The 17,616-nt window shown below is 33.8% G+C and overlaps 2 protein-coding genes across 2 annotated transcripts; one reads left to right on the plus strand and one right to left on the minus strand.

The window, feature by feature from the left end:
• Positions 1 to 7,099: 7,099 nt before the first annotated feature.
• On the minus strand, positions 7,100 to 9,010 carry HB40 (homeobox protein 40). The gene is made up of 3 exons (XM_079085866.1): positions 8,789 to 9,010; positions 8,368 to 8,678; positions 7,100 to 7,516 (listed from the first exon to the last, which is right to left on the minus strand). Exons 1-3 carry the CDS (start codon positions 8,880 to 8,882, stop codon positions 7,295 to 7,297), a joined length of 627 nt encoding a protein of 208 aa, XP_078941992.1. The 5' UTR covers positions 8,883 to 9,010; the 3' UTR covers positions 7,100 to 7,294.
• Positions 9,011 to 13,653: 4,643 nt separating this feature from the next.
• Positions 13,654 to 14,779, plus strand: LOC145164269 (ATP-citrate synthase beta chain protein 2-like). The gene is made up of 5 exons (XM_079082992.1): positions 13,654 to 13,786; positions 13,853 to 14,008; positions 14,183 to 14,311; positions 14,390 to 14,437; positions 14,708 to 14,779. The coding sequence occupies exons 1-5, from the start codon at positions 13,655 to 13,657 to the stop codon at positions 14,777 to 14,779; spliced, it is 537 nt and encodes a 178-aa protein (XP_078939118.1). The 5' UTR covers position 13,654.
• The last annotated feature ends 2,837 nt before the right edge of the window (positions 14,780 to 17,616 follow it).

A 17,616-nucleotide genomic window follows, 5' to 3' on the forward strand; every position in this document is an offset into this window, starting at 1 on the left:
CAGTCGTCTCACCATGACCGGAAGTGCGCGATCAGCTGGTCCTCCCTCCCTCAAGTCGTAGAACTCGCGTGACATGCCGAATGGAGGTCGCTGTCCCTGCTGTCTACTCCATCTCCAAAGGTCGATACCCCAGGCGGGTGTAGGGCCGGTCGGGCCCATCCGGTGAGCGGGCACCCTAGTCGGGTAAGGGGGGTTGATGACTTCGGACTCTATGTCCGAATCATCATCATCGCTAGGTTCTTCCTCGAAGTCCTCTCCGGCTTCTTCTTCCAGGGCCTCCACTGGCTCGGCAGGTCCGCCCTCGACTTCCTCCTCAGGTTCCTCTTCAGAACCTTCCTCGGGGTCTTCTTCAGGTTCCTTCTCCAGCCATCCGTTATTTCCCTGATTAGGGAAATACGGATCTCCGGGGTGATGGAAGCCGGCCATACTGTCTGCGAGAGTATATAAATATACTATTCATTATTTCTAAGATGTTTTAGTTACTATGTAATTTGAATTAATGTTCTCTTCTTGGTAACAAGGGTATGTTTTTAGGTTTACTGACCATCGAGGTTTTTCCCGGAGCATGTGATAGTTGCACTTCGGAGAAATGTAGTTGATTAGGCTACATTCACCCCTTACTACAACCATGAACAGTCCCGACTTAACCGAGATGTCAGTGTTATCTTGTTTGATTGGGTAACATGTTCTTTTTCCCTATATCACACAAGTAAATATGTTTTTATCGTTGTGTTTTATTTGTTTTGTTCAGAGTTGTTTTGGTCCCTCTTTGGTTTATAGTTGCATATCAATGTGTGGTTAGATATGCCAGTTCACTATAAACAGAGCTCTGATACCAACCTGTCACACCCCCGAAACCAGACGGCGGAAACGTCCGAGGGCTCGCGTGACTTAAATTGAATATCATCACAATGAATATACATGAATCATAACATAAACATCACCATGCATCAATACATTACAACCAATATTGTTTACATCCAGTACATTGTTTTAAATATTACACATTCATAACATAAATTGTTTGAGAGTTTTCAAAAACATAACATCCTAACATTACTTGATATTACCCTTCCGCTTACCTGTTACCTGAGAATACAAGTTATTTTGGAAAACGTCAACATATGAAATGTTGGTGAGTTCATAAGCAATGTTGTGATAAAAATGATTTGTGTAGTTTGTAAAACCCAGAAAATCCGATATTTTTTGAAAAGGCAATAGTTTGTCAAAGTGTGAAGATCCATAAGTTGATGCATGAATGATTTCAAAACGTGTATATAAAAGGGAGTTTTGTATTATAGTTATAGAAATTACAGGCGAGTGGTGTTGATTTCCTCGAAAAACCTGATGTTTTCCGATAACGCAAGATATACTTGTTTACGAATTGCTATACCGCCACAACGAATGACTTTTGATTACTCTTCCTTGATTACTCGGGTGGTTTTGGATTAATTAAGGGTTGTGAGTCGTTATAATCATGCATTGATAATGACTAGTTATAACTACAGACTATGAACGATCCTTAGAGGCGTCGCCCGTTATCACTCACTCAATCCAAACAACCTTGATTACTATTGATTAATAACCTGAATCTGTTTACTTTGATTACTCATAAGCCCAGCAAACGAGGAGAATAGGAGTACAAAGTCCTGCTACTTCCGTGAGTTATTTTAGGCTGTTGGGTATGCGAAGAACACGTTGGCCCCTTTCACATTTGATTACTTTGACCTTACTAGCTATGCTAATGGGCCACTAAGGCCCAATAGCACTCAAAAGCCATTGAGGGTCCTTTCAATATGGAATTGGGTCGTAGAAGGCCCAATAACATATATTATCGTTATCCCTTGGGCCCAAAGATCATGTTAATGGATTTCAAAGGTCCAACAAGCATGATTGAAGCCTTTAAGCCCAAGGTTTTGGAATGTTTACTTGTCTTAGGCATTGTATAATTGTTGGGGCGTTTGATTAAACGATTTGTTATTTTTGAATCGACTCGAGACCGATCGATTTGTTTATAACGATATTTGGAGTTATACGTGTATTCATCTTTCAATTTTTGTAAGTCGTAGATTAGTATTTTTGACTCAATATTCTATAAATAAAATAATTGGTTTAAAAATAGTGGTTTAACCTTTTCAGCCCCTTTCTTTTTATAAAAATAACAATTTTAGTCCTTTATATGAAAGAAAAGACATTTTAAACCCTTAAGACATTTTCTTGACACTTTTGCATCATAGGCTTGTTCAAATGATGTTTTTAGCTCAAAGTTTATTCTTTGGCAGTTCCAGTCCTTCCAGAAAAGTGTTTTTCGGTTTAAAACCCAAACTTTTGCAACTTTTACAATTTTGGCCCAAAATCCAAAAAGTTAACATTTTTGATCCTTTTTGGAAAAGAAAAACATTTTTAACCATTGAAATAGTTTTGTTTAGCTTTTTTATCCCCTGTTTTGAAGAAATTACCATTTCAGCCCTTCTAATTTCATGATTTTCGCAACTTTGGGCTTGTTGGGTCGAAAAGCCTAAAAATTAGCCCATTAAGCTAATATTTACATTTTAAGTCCTTTGAAGAGCATAATATTCATAAAAACATTTCTTGTAACTGTTTTGACTCCTTTGACCCTTAAGAAAACCGTAAATGGCAATTTTTGACCCAACTTTTGTTTATTTGACAATTTAAGCCCAAAAATGGGTTTTATGTTGAAATATGTTTATCACAATCTTATAAGTTAATATTCTTGACTTGTTTAGTGTAATATAACTTAGATCATGTTTGTTTTCCTTCTTATGACATAGATCTCGAGATTTCTTCCCTTTTGGTTACATATTCATCACAAAAACACATAAAATCACACATACATGCATAAAATCATACATAGCATACACATACACATAGATCTACACATTTTCTTGTATTCTCCCCCATAAAACATATAAAAACCGAAAAAAGAGGGGTATGAACTCACCTTGAGTTGTGGGTTCGGTTTTTGAAGAAGAATGGAAGTAAGTGATGTGATTTTTGGCTTTAGCAAGCTTTCTTGGAAGATCTCGAACTTAAAGAGTTTTCTAGGAGTATGATCACCAAAAACTTGTTTAGAAGGAATGATCTTACAAGAGAGAAGAGTTGTATAACTTAGACATGTAAAAACTTACCAAAGAATGATGATTATCTTGTGAAAACCTCTTGAAACACAAGCAAAAGTCTTGAGAATTTTTGGATGAAGAAATGGATGAGTTTTGAGAGACTTAGAGAGAGTTTGTTGTGATGTGTGTGTTTTGGGAGGCTCTCGGCCGAGTAGAATAAAGAGAGGAGAAGAGAGAGTGGTGAAGTGATGGTGTGCATAGAAGTATGTGATGGTGCATGGAAGACCAACATATAATAATGAGGTGGCAAGTGGAAGTCAACTCTCCCCCCTATTTGTGTAGTTGGGCCGAGAAGAGGAGAATGAGAAAAGAAAATTTGGGCTTTTTGTGCTTAGGTCCATCTTATGGCCCAATTAAGTGATTTTTGACCCAAAATAAATCAAGGAATGATTTTTATGATCCACTAGGGCTATATAAATTTGTTGTGGTCCAATAAGGCCCATTAAAGATAACCTAGTTCATTTTAGGCTTATAAGGCCCAAAATATTAAGTTTCATGTATATGGGTCCAATTAGGGCCCATTTGAGTGTTCTATGTTCAAGTTAGTTAAATTGGAAGCTTATTGGTCCATTAGGCCCAATAAGGAAATCCTAGTCCAAAATGGACTTAAACCGGGATTTCTAGGGTTTCCAATTCCTTGTTGACTATTTGCAGTGCTTGTATAAAATGTTTGATTGAATTTTTGTTGTTATTGAATAAGCATCATGCATGCTTTCACATTGTTGGTTTACGGTTGGTATAATTGTTGTTGTTACAAAACCCCAAAATTCCTAGTTGTGACAAATTTTGCGATGATGAAGGCCCGAAAATGGGAGAAATATATGAGAAAATGGATAATATATTGTGGGAAATTAAAGATGGGATAAAGGAAAGTAAATATATGCATCGTATTTTCTTCATAGAGAAAATTAGTTTTGAAAAGGTGGGAGAAAATAACCATACCATTATATTGTTTGGATTTGCTTTAACTCTACGATTTACAACACACATTCTCTTGAAATATTAGCACCGGGTGAAATACATAGACAAACACCAAATCTTTATAAAAACGTTATACAAGGTGTCAGGGAAGCTTTTAATCACATTACTGAAAATAGAGACAAAGAACACATGTTGCAAGAACAATTTGTTACATGTCACATAAAGAAGGGTCTTTATTCATTACCACTAGCTCAAATAGATGTGGTTACAATAGAAGCCACTGATTGGTGGTCTACTTATGGCGCGAAAACATTGGAGTTAGTTGAAGTGGAAAATGAAATATTGTCACCACCTATAAGTAGTTCTTTATCCGAAAGAAATTGAAGCACTTTCCCATATTCATAATTTGAAGAGAAATCGGCTAAACTATAAAAGGATCGACAAACTTTTTTTTGTTCGTTCAAATATCCGTCTGAGTTCAATGGTTATTGAAGATTATAAAGAAGGATCATACATGAAGTGGGATATGGATCTTGAATGTATATACTTGGAAGGCTCAACTTTAAGGCTAGAAGATATGGAATGAAAAGATTGAAGGAGGACGAAGATAAAGATAATGGCCTAGGAAAAAAAAAGGTGGACCAATTTTAGAAGTTTTATCATGTCTTTTTGAGTTTCATGATTTCATTACTTTCATCGTCATTTATGTCTTTTAAGATTTAATTTATGTAATCTTTTTGAGTTTGAACTTTCAAGTATTGAAGTAATATGTTTCTTTTAATGTTACTGTAATAACTTTGAAGAATTGAAGTAATATTTTTGAGTTTTAAGTTTATGTTATCTAATTTATTTTGATGTTAACAAGTATACCGTACCTCAATACATGGTACATTGTACTGGAGCATATAGAAAAATGAGCCTACCCCATCGTACCGAACTTTTGGGAGCTAGCGATTTGCGAATTACGAACCCGTTCCCATGTCGGAGTGCACCGTGAACCATGTGACTATGGTTGGTAAAACTTGCAGGAAACTCATAACGGTCTCGGTAGCCCCATCCTTTGGTGATCACATGTTCTTTTGTTCTTTTCATCACATTATGCTATTTTGTGTTACGTGTGCAATATAGAACTCAAATTCATATCTAACTAATCGACATAGACATGTATCAGAAGCCACCACTACATTCCTTTATCTTTTCTCTATATCTCTCTACGCTCTCAACAACTCCATGTAACCTTGCAAGTTTGTTCCTTGCTTCGTATCACCAAGAAACGCACCTCTATCTTCAATGTTTCTCCATTCGTTCTCATCTTTCTATCTTGAATCGGCTCTGATACCACTTTGTTGGGCAAATCATTGAACGCAAGAAAACATGAAGACTCCAAGAAGAATTCTTTGTGCAATACTGGTTCATGAACACGGTTATGGGATAACCAACCATATAGTAACTATCTATCTATCACGGTAGTACAAAATGCCCTCTGAAGTCTAACTTATTTTCAACATTTGTTACATGATGCATGGCGGGAAAGGATGGGGGATGCAATCTGTATAGGGATATTTTTATTATAAGGATGAAAATGACATTAACATCTTTTATTCGGACACGACATATCGAGAAAGAGTCCATGTTCCATCTAATTCCATTATTTTTTTATGTGGGAGAAATTATAATATTTGTATCATTTACATTAACTAGTCCCAGTCACCATCATGTGCTATCCAGATTTTTCTTAAAAAATGTACTGGTCTAATGCTCTCCATAAAAAAGATACTGCAATATCCAGTCATGGTTCATCGAGGTTTTACTCATTTGCCTTCTATGTATGCCACCTAGGCTGCTTTTTCAGACTCCTACAAATGCGAATGCAGTTATCCACTTGCTTGTACGTTTAATTTTCGTTGTCTGGCTCTGGTAGTATGGTACAAAGTTACCTGCACATGGTGGCTGTTCCTTGCTTGCACATGTATTTCTAATGAATTGTAGGAGATATTTTTCAAGCACAGTTTTTTTTTCCAGTTATTACTGTTTTTCATATTTAGTCATCATTGTTCTACTTTTTAAGAAATTAACAAAGTGATTGACACCCACTAGTTTCTGTTTGTGTATTTACCGAGTAGTCATTATGTTGCCTAGAGTTAGTAGATTGACGTGTCATGTCAATTGCTTGGTTTGAGAATGTCCATTCTAATGATAAAACAGGTCAATTGTTGTCATTAGTGTACGATTGTTTCTTTCATATGATCAGGAAGCTACTTACATTATTCAGTTTATGATTATTAGTTATTAGTAGCATTCGTGTCAGTTTATATCTGTGTTAATTTTATGGTATTCGGTTTTACCTAATTAAATTAAGTAGCACCAATCCCTTTGTGTCTAATTATTTACATGTCATTATCTTCGCTTTACAGAATCTTAAAAGCCCTTGAATGCAAATTATCCATTAGAAGGAATATCAACCACTCGTTATCTCTAGTTGGGTCCCATGTGAGATTTAATGTTGGAAATCGACATCAGTATATGGATTACCTTGATAGTGACAACAAAGGGAATCTCATCAGTAAGTGTCTGCTTGTTATTGCGCTCTTTCTTGTTAAAATTATACTCTAGTTACTTAGAGTCTTAGACACATTCTTTCATCAACCTCTAAATCATTCTTTCTTCCTTCTTTGGGTAATTGACATTGTTCTTTTCATAAATGCAGCATGCTAAAAATAGTTTTAATCAGTTGTTGATTACGACTAATAATATACCAAAAATTAAATCTTGTTATATGAAATGTGTACTAGAAATTATGATGCGATAACTGTGTATTCAAAGTACACCATCTTTTGGAAGAAAATCTAGAGTTCTAAGTTTAGTACACCTTCCTTGGGGTCGAAATATGAACTATATATGGAAATCTCTTGGTCATACACGTATATGCATGGACATGCATGCATCTTCTATCCATCCAATGACCATATTCCCCTCATGCAATTAACTTTCTATAGAGCTTTCTAGAGAACTAAAGTAAAAAATGTACTCCATTGATAAATATAAAAAGCAACCCACTAAGAATTTAGTATTATGACAACATACTAGGGATATTTCTATTAAGTCAAGGAAATACCATGAACATAATTAACTAGACAACAAGGAGAAAAGATGTACATTAGATCGTTACTATCTACAAGACTACATGATTAATTAATACTAAAATTATTTAATTACATTTTTCCTATAATTAATTAGATGTTCATCCAATCAAATGATCCATGTATATAGTTGTTTTCCGGCAAGCAAAATACATTCTCCAATCCCTCCATCCCAAATCCCCCAAGAAAATGTGGCTCCATCGCCTCCATTGAAAATGATGAACACGGACTTGTGCTCGATATTCCATCTGACCTTTCCACTAGGCTGTTTATCTGCTTTTCAGCTTCAGAGAGTTGTTCCTTGAGCTTTAGAATCTGTATACAAAATCAATGGTTAATAAATTTCGTTAATACTTAAGGAAAAGATTAAAGATTAAGGCCCACGTGGGGGTGATATACGGATATATCATGTGCTACTCCACAAAGAACACTGTAGAACAGCCTTGTCAACCTTAAAAAACTATAGAGAGACACTTGTAATTATATCACACTTTGCTGGACCAATGGGATTTTAGTCTCCTTATTCTTGTCAAAATTATATTATAGTTTTCTATTACACCTGTTGCTTTCCAATTAGTTGAAAAAATGGCATTACTTTAGTTTTTCTCGAGCCTTGAGTCCATGCATTTTCCGAATTAAGCTTGCTTATTTTTAGCTTAAAGTGGATAAGAGTCTATTTATCTTGAGTGTACAAGAAGAAGAATGTAAAAAAAGGAATTAATTACTGTGATGCTAGTCAACTTCATAAAACAGTAAATGAGAAACCAACTTAAATTCCAAGTAACCAACCACAATACTTATCCATACTTCCACAAAAAATCTATATAGAAATGTAAAAATAAATGGTTAAAAGTTAAAACAATCTTATCATGACTTAGCTGAAAATCGGATGTCAAAGACCTCCGTTTAACTTTCTTTTAGGTTTTTTTCTAGGGTATTTAATAACTAATGGAAAATAAATGTTCAACACAAACTGATTGAACCTTCTAAGAAATGATCAACACAATGGGAAAAAAGTTTCTTGTAAATATCAAGGAATAAGAAAAATGTGGATATACAAGATTATATCACTATCACGAGTAAAGAAGGACCACATAGGATCCCTTAATTATTCATGTTGTTTTTTGTGTCCAAATTCTTTGCATATATCATAGAAAAAGGGTTACCTCAGATTCGAGTTGGCATTTTTCAAGAACAGTGGAGTCATGTTGACTCTTGAGCTTCGAGTATTCCTCTTCGAGCTTCTTACTCTTCCATCGAGCTCGCCTGTTTTGAAACCAAACCGCAACTTGACGTGGGTCAAGCCCAAGTTCAGAAGCAAGCCGATCTTTTCTCTCCGATTCAAGCTTATGTTCATTTCCGAAGTTTTGCTCAAGAAGATTCACTTGTTCATCACTAAGCTTCCTTTTTCTCATCATACTGCTGTTTCCATCTGCTTTGTTCTTCTTTCGTCTTCTTCGTGGTTTCACAACTTCCCCTACAACATAGTTATAAGAAACCACAATCAAACATCGAACTTCACAAATGCATAAACATGTATTGATGTATATAGAGTAGAATATGTATATATATAAGAAAAGTTCAAACCTTGTTCAGGTATGAGTTGATCGTAAATCCCAGGATAATACTGGGAGAGGAGAACCATTTGATCATCAACTTGAGTTTTCATATTGCTCGTCATATCTCTCTCTGCGTGTTTCTCAACACTCGGCAGAGGTGTTCTTCTTTGGTGAAACAAGTGGATGTTTTAGAGTGGGTACATCAAGAGAGACTTTATTTATAAAGGTGGAGTGAAGACTAAGGAGTCCGCTGTTACTTTGGATTGTGCAGAGTTTGCCTTTATTTATAAACATGTAATGTCCATATTGACCTTGTTTTTTATTAAATTTCCTTTTCTACCCTTCATCAAGACATGTCTATATGCAAAACTACAAATCTGACGTGGGTCTGTCTCTTTTCGGGTAATGAGATAGAAAAAAACAGTGGTGTCAACTTTTTGTCTAATTTGGCGAGACGCGACTTGATTTACGCAGGTAAAATGTATCAAACCGTTAATGTACTCGAACGCCAGATTTTTGGAGATGACACTCTTCTTAATAATGGTGTTACATTGGTCTACAATGGGACCAATAGGATTGGCGTAATAAGGATAATAGTACTTTTATTCTAATTATGAAAATTCATATCTTCGAAGATGTCCAGCATATGTTTTCTTCCCATTTGTGTTCATTTTATCTTGATCATCAACCCCATGTTTATCCAATAAATTTGGAGGAAGTCATGTCAGAAAGAAACTAGACCCATATAACAAAATAAAAATCCCTACAACTCAGTATTTGATGCAACATATTCCCACATGTTGGTTTCTAATTAATTTATGATAATTGATAAGTTGTAACTAATTCATGTAGTTTGAGTAATTAAGGATGGTTAATATATATCTAAAAAACATGATTTGATTGGTACTATGCTTCTAGATTTTAAACTTAATCTTTTGTTTATTTTACGATTTGCATATCTTATCCATTACAACCAAGTTGTGGCGTACGCATTAGTAAGTTTGTTGCTTTTCCTTTTTTATCAGAAAAACAAAGGCATGAGAGGAAGTTGTGAAGGGATTGGCTTTCCTGATTTGGTAATGAAAGAGATGAAATGAATGAAGAACATCATTGATCTAGCTAGGTGTGAATTTGAAAATCACAAACAAAGGGTAGGAGTATGATAAGGGCAGGAGTTGGGATCCCAAACCTGACCACCTTGAAGTTAGTAAACTAAGACATTTTACATTTTTATTATATATTATATATTAATTATTATATGTCATATATTTATTATAATTATTAAAATTTTTGCCTCCAATTGGATGATACATATATATATTCCCGTTTTGTGGGTACTTAATTAGCCAAGCCACTCACATAGCTTTTAGCTCCATGGCTACGTGGCTCAATGAGAATTACAGTAAAAAACCTTCACCATAAATTATTCAATTGGTTATTAGTTATGTGACACATGCACTTACATCACATGTGTTCTCCCTCTAGATAAGCTTACCTGTATCTCATGTAATAAGAAGTTGTAACCTTTGTCATAACACAGAATTATTGCGACATAATTCGTTTCATGTGGTTTAATTTTGTATATTCTTTCACATGCATGATTCTTATAAACTAGTTATATTTAACATCAATATTTATTGTCAACAAAATACACTAATTAATGAAATGTTCGGATTTTCAAGATACAAGTCATTTCAAGGTCTGGAAAAGAAACAATTAATGTCATATATATAGTTTATTTCTTGATTTGAATTCCACATCCAACAAAGTGAAAGAACTTTTTGACAAACATAACCCATGAGTCCCATGTATCTTGAGCACAAGACAAGATGTAACTGACTTGGATCGCAGTCAATGGTAATACGTGGAAGGCTTTTGTTTATAGTTCCTCCAAGAATTTCGTATATGGATAACAAAACTTTCCCTTTACTAATGTCTTTTTACTTTTTCCTTATATGTTTATACATACACATGTCTTAACACAAGTAAATGAATCTAACTGAAATAATTGCTAATTCGTTTATTGATAAAGGACATATAAACAGAGCCCGGCCTTTACTTATATTTATTGTTTGGTCTAGGAGTCATAAATAGAGACAGATTATATCACGTCTAGCTAACACATGACACTAAGATATAAAGACAGATGAAACTATGTGTAATAAGTCAAATATTTTGGCTCAAACTCAAAGCTTAAGGCAAGCCAAGGCTAAAATCTTTATTTATGTATTTATTTATCTATTTAATTATAATTATTTAGTTTTGGTGGGCTTAGAAAATAAAAAGGGTAATTGGAAGTAGTAAAAAGGTGATTTAAAAAAGACAGGTTTATTTCCACGCTAAGGGAATGCATACTGGCATTTGCACATGGGGGGCTCCCAAAACCTATGTAAACCTTTTACACGCGTCACTTCCCCCAAATCCTCTGCTTTCATGGACCACAGTTTTCTATCCATAAGCATCCTTCCACCTCTACACACACACGCACTCATGTTTTTAACAATAGCCGCCAATACATATAAACCTTCTGTATCTACATATGCATACGAAAGGAGTTTGGTGAAAGATTAGTACTTCACCAAATATACTAGTTATGAATAATATTTATACCCACAACTAGCCCGGTTAATTATATGTAAAAATCTTGCCATGATTTTCTTTTATAAATTAAAAATAATCAAAGGATCGGATTTTTTTTTCTTTTTAATATCATCTTCACCACTTAATGTAGAGTGCAAATGTTGTGACGCAATCCGAAGTTATCAAATGTTTCTCAAGTTGTATTTGTGGATGTCGTGTTTAGAGAAGATGAAGTTTGGGAAGTTATACCTATCGAAGTAGTTTGTAGGCTTATCAAGCTCGTTCGGTATCATAAAATGTCACTACAAGAAATCGACGCGCTATAACGGTGACATTTAATCAACACGTTTAAGTGTCGTTGATATAGATTGCGTCGCACAGCTAAGCCTTTTAACCCCGATCTGTGTCATCAATGATTGAGGAAGCCTATCCGTTGATTAAACGTCGTGATCCAATGGCTGACATTGGCAATCACTCCTAGCTGGTACATTCTATTTGTGGCGAAGTAAATAGTGGTTAAATTTGTAGCCGTTAATACCTAAAAAAATTACCGGGAAGTATTCCCTCCTTATTCACCAATTTGTCGCCGCTAAAACCTTATACCCTTTAGACGGTTTTTCCCGATCAAAGATTTGTCACACCACTTAGATATCGTAAGTTAATGAGAACAGTTAGTTTGTTACTCAAATGTGTATGTCCACGTGTTAACATATGATTACTTAGACTACACCTTAAGTTTTTTTTTTTTGTGTGTGTGTGTGTGTATATATATATCTATACCATCTTATAAAGAGTACATAATCAATGTCTTAAGTACAAATTTTAAAGCCTAAGGTACAACAAATAAAGCCTATTATCTTAAAAAACAAGGAAATACATTTTGGATGGTCGGATATATATTGAACGGTGAAGATTTTCTGAATGGTGATCCATGTGAAATGTTATTAACCAATGAAAATGGAGAGTTTAAAAATTGTCTAAAAAGACAACATGTAGAGCCTTGTGTACAAATGTCTAATGCTTGACTTGGGAAGACCTACCAAACACACGGTGCCTTACATGGATCAACTCACACAGATAGCCACCGTGTCCTTCTTTTCTGCATCACTCTATTATTCCTCATGTATTTCATTTTCAAAATTTGAAAACCACTGCCGCTTCTCTCTATTTCTCCTTTTTTCTTCTTCCCTCTAACTCTAAATAGTCTCCCTCGCCATCTCGTTCATCGTTCCGCCACGTTTCGAGCAACACACCACCCTCTCCCTTTCACCGCCAAGTTTTTTCGACGTCAAGGGAGGGAACGACTCCGGTATGACGGGCGCTGAGCCGGAGATTGGAGATGGGGGCGTCACGACTGGAGGAGCGGACGGCTGGACAGCGCCGCTTACACTCGACGCAGGTAGAACGGCCGGCGATTGAAGATCAGCGACGCATGAAGCATGGCCAGCCTCATCATCACTCTTCTTCATCTGTTTATAAAATTTCCATCTGATTTCTTCAAGACAAAATCCAAAGTGCACCCCTGCAATCGACTTTTTGAACGATTGGCAATCGATTTCGATTGGTTTCTCTTCAGTCTCCAGGTAAATTTTTCTCTTAGTATTGTTCAAATATCAAAACTAAAATTTCTCATATCCCCTTTTCCACTCAATCGTAGATTTGTTCGACATTTGACTGCCTCTTGGTTATTTCATCACGTAGATCTGTTCGACATTTGACTGCCTCTCATATCAATTCTTTTTCATATATTTATTATTTTTAATTTCTTAGATACAACGCAGAAGGCCTGAGTTGCGCCTGATTATAGCATCAGCCACAATTGAAGCAAAATCAATGGCTGAGTTTTTTCATAACAGGTTTTCTTATTAATATAACCATTTATTTCAAGTGTTAAATACTTATAAATATAATAAAGACATTAATATATAACTATATTCATCAGGAAAAGGAGGCCACAAAACCTGAATCAGACACCAAGGAGTTGATCTCCTATGCAAGGTCAAACAACAAGGTACGGAATTACGATGATACCCCTAACAACTTTAATCATAGTTAACTGCTGATGGTTGTTCTTGCAGGTTGTTATTGGTCCTGCAACTGTTGGTGGGATTCAAGCTGGAGCTTTCAAGATTGGTGACACTGCTGGAACAATTGATAACATTATTCAATGCAAACTGTATAGGCCTGGATCTGTTGGATTTGTCTCAAAATCTGTAAGTATGTTTGACTTTAATTGACCATGTATTAGTAATTGTGAGAGATAAGATAATTGTTAAAATTGAAATTGAAATTGAAATTTAAATTACATGGTGGGATGTCTAACGAGTTATACAACATAATCGTGCGTGTGACAGATGGAATCTATGAAGGCATTGCTATTGGAGGAGATGTTTTTCCCGGTTCCACCCTTTCTGATCATGTTTTGAGATTCAACAACATTCCACAGGTATATGGAATTATAAATCTCTCATCTCTCTATTTATTTATTGACATTTTTATATGTATTTTTCAGATAAAAATGATTGTTGTGCTTGGGGAACTCGGTGGAAGAGATGAATATTCATTAGTTGAAGCACTTAAATCAGGAAAAATCAATAAACCAGTATGCGCTTGGGTCAGTGGAACTTGTGCACGTCTCTTCAAATCAGAAGTTCAATTTGGTCATGTAGTAAGTTTATTATCTTACTTTCTTAAATGCTAAATTATGCAAGAAATAGCAACCTTTCACCAATATAGACAACGTACATTACATTGCTATTTTTCCTTTCTTTAATTTGGAAGGGTAATTTTGTGATTCTGTTGATCATGTTTAATCTTTTTCACTTACCCATTCATTAATAAGGGAGCCAAAAGTGGTGGTGAAATGGAGTCTGCACAAGCTAAAAATGAAGCACTCAAAGATGCCGGAGCAGTTGTCCCCACTTCATTTGAATCATTTGAAGCTTCAATCAAGGAAACATACGAGAAATTGGTAAAAATCCTAATCTTAATCTTATTTATATTCCCATTTTGCCCTTCACGAACTCAAAAAATTTCGTTGTTTTATTAGGCCGAGGAGGGAAAGATTACCCCTGTTATGGAAATCACTCCTCCACATGTACACACAAAAAGCACACCATTTACCCTCTATTTTTCCGATTTAGTCTTTTTTTTCCAAATCTTTGATCTGTATAAGCATTTTGGTGTTTTTATGTTTGTAGTTACCTGCCTGAACGAGATTTATCCTAACAAATTTGGATGAACAAAAATAGCAACACATTTTGATTTTATCTCTCTGGAAAAGACAAAGGATCACTAAAACTTTAATATTTTTCTTATTTTTAGATCTTTGTTGATGTTTTTTTCACTTAATTTGTGTAAATTTCAGATTCTTGATTGGTTAACACACATTCCTACTGATATTGAAGTTTATATTCGGCCTGGATCTTCGAATGGATAATTCCTCTTGGGATGAGGTAAATTTTTTTTCATAAGATTCCTAAAATTTGTTTCATGAATTCAATCTATTCAGATTTATCAACAAACTTACAAGTGATTGATACACTTTTTATCATAAACGTTGCTAATTACTTTTGATGTTCTTATTTCCATTACTTTATTGTTGGCTAACTAGATGATACTTTCTTTTACAACAGGATGGTGATAATGAGAAGAAAAAGAAACAGGATAACCTTCAAAACATACCTTGATTTTAATTGATGCTTTTTTTTAATCTGATGATTACTGGTGATATATGTGCAGTTACCACCAAAAGAAGTTGATAATTGGCTGCTCCATGATGCCACTATAAGAGAAGCTTATGGTGGTTTGAATTATGAAATATTCCATTTATTTAGGAGAACAATGAGGAGATGGCTCAGAAGGTTAGTTCTATCCCATGTAATTCCTGGTTATTGAGCTTTTCTTTTAATATTATGGTAATTAACTATTATTAATATTTTATAAATTTATGCGGTGTTGCAGTTTCATTTAATCTTGCTCTTAAAACCTGCAATTAGAGTTGTAGCCATTATAGGTGAAGGTGTTCCTTAATATAGCATAAGGGAGTTGATTTCCTAATAATGGTAAGGTAATTACAAATTTACAATAATACCCTTACATGGCTATAGGGATTGCATTTTATATCTTAGTTAAAACATTGATGTTTCTTAGTTAAAACACACCACTTACCCTCTCTCTTTCTGATTTAGTTTTTTTTTCTTGCAGGTTATTATTAGAGAAACAACATTTTGTCGGCTTAAAGCCTAAACTTTCAAGATTGGTGATAAATCTAGAATGTTTACAACAATCATGGAGTTAATTTATAAACTTTCAAGATTGTGTTTGCAGGAGGTCACCATACAAGTATCTGGTAGAGCAGCAAGGTCGCCTTCTGAATCATAATACTTCCCAAATATTCCAATGTATGTTTAAACTTTAAGGCATCCATTCTTTACATGTATTGCTAATGGCAGGAAAAGACCTCGACAATAGACACAACTTCAGTGACTATAGATAATATGAGGGTATCTGATGCTAACAAGAAGAGAATGCTGGAGAAGGGCATTTCAAGAGTGGACTTTCTGTTGGGTGTTTATCATAATTTTTGGCTGTTTATCGGAATTTTTTTTAGTTTGTCCCTTGGCCCTTGGTTGTTGGCTGTTTATCGGATTTTTTTTTGTTTGTCCCTTAAAATTTGAATTAAATATTTGGCTCAAGTTTGAGTTTTGACAAAGGTTTAGTTTGGAAGTAGTGTTGAATATTTTGAGAAATACCAATAGATTATCTAAAAAAAATTGGTAAAACGTAAAAGTTTCGAATTAAAACATAACTAATATAACTTTTATTTTAAACGAAAATAACAATATATTTATAAGGTTTATCTTTTTATTCATAAAGTTTATCAAGTAAAAAAGAAACCACTAAGTTATTATTAAAAAAGTCAAAGACACTCTTACTCTAATATATCTTTCAAATCGACACAAATCAAACAATATTTTTTATAGAACTAATAACAAAAACAATATAGATGATAATAGTAAAACTATATATTGTTGAACATCGATAAAACTAACAATAATGTATGCTAAAAAACAATGAAACTAATAATACAAATAGTATATGTGCACTCAAACTTGACATGCATCTAAATTGATGGAATTTAAAACTGTATATTTAGTTTTAACAAAAAATAATTTACTTTAATGTTATCCTACAATAAAACAATTTTTTTTATATATACATATTACAAAAAGAGCGACACATGTTTATTTTTTATCTGAAATAGCAACGTACATATATTTTTAACCAATAATAACACTGTCTAGTCGTTGATTGAAAGGAACAATTTGAACCACGTTAAAAGGAATCTAACTATTGTCCCAAAACTATTCACATAAATGAAAATAACCAGACCCAACAAAATGCTTTTCATTTAAACCCGAATAAGCAGCATACTTATACATTCAAGCAAAAACAACATTGGCCATAGAAACGAAACATTTTCACGTATGCAAAAAGAAAAACAATCGTCGCCTAGAGTCTACTATTTGAAATGAAACTAATCGTCGCCGCCGCATTGCGCGGGTCGACTACTAGTATATATATATATATATATATATATATATATATATATATATATATATATATATATATTGATATATTGTTGTAAATAAGTGGATGACAACATTTTCTACCCTAATGTCAAATATATAAGAGTTATTTTCAACTCTTATAACAAATATGACAAATATGTGTAAGAACTTATTAATTATGTCTAGTGATTTAACTAGTATAAATAGCACCATTACATATGTAAAAGATACACCAATTTGAATACTTTATATAAGTTAACAAATTCTCTCCAAATCTCCATTCTTCTTTCTTAAGGTTATTAGTTTAATTTTATTAATCTTGTTTTAATTACATCAAATTTACAACACGTTATCAGCACGAAAGCTCTAATCAAGGTTATTAAACAAGTGGAAAATCACATCTATCTTAATCAAGGTATGTATTACTTATTAAAAACACTATTAATTATAAAAACTTCAATCATATTAAAATAATAATAATACCAATGAATTAATGAAACTTATACATTATGGACTACTAATAATTTTTATTTTTTATACTAACATTTTTTTATGTATTCTAATTTTTATACTAACATTTACATTATGCAACTAATTTTATTTATGCAAACTAACATTACATTATGCAACTAACTTTTATTTATGCATATTAACATTTATATTATGTTACTAACTTTTATTTGTGCATACTAACTTTTAAATT

The sequence above is a fragment of the Lactuca virosa genome, chromosome 3, assembly GCF_052849685.1.
Source record: "Lactuca virosa cultivar CGN04683 chromosome 3, Lactuca_virosa_CGN04683_v6, whole genome shotgun sequence".
In the NCBI taxonomy this organism is placed as follows: Eukaryota; Viridiplantae; Streptophyta; class Magnoliopsida; order Asterales; family Asteraceae; genus Lactuca; species Lactuca virosa.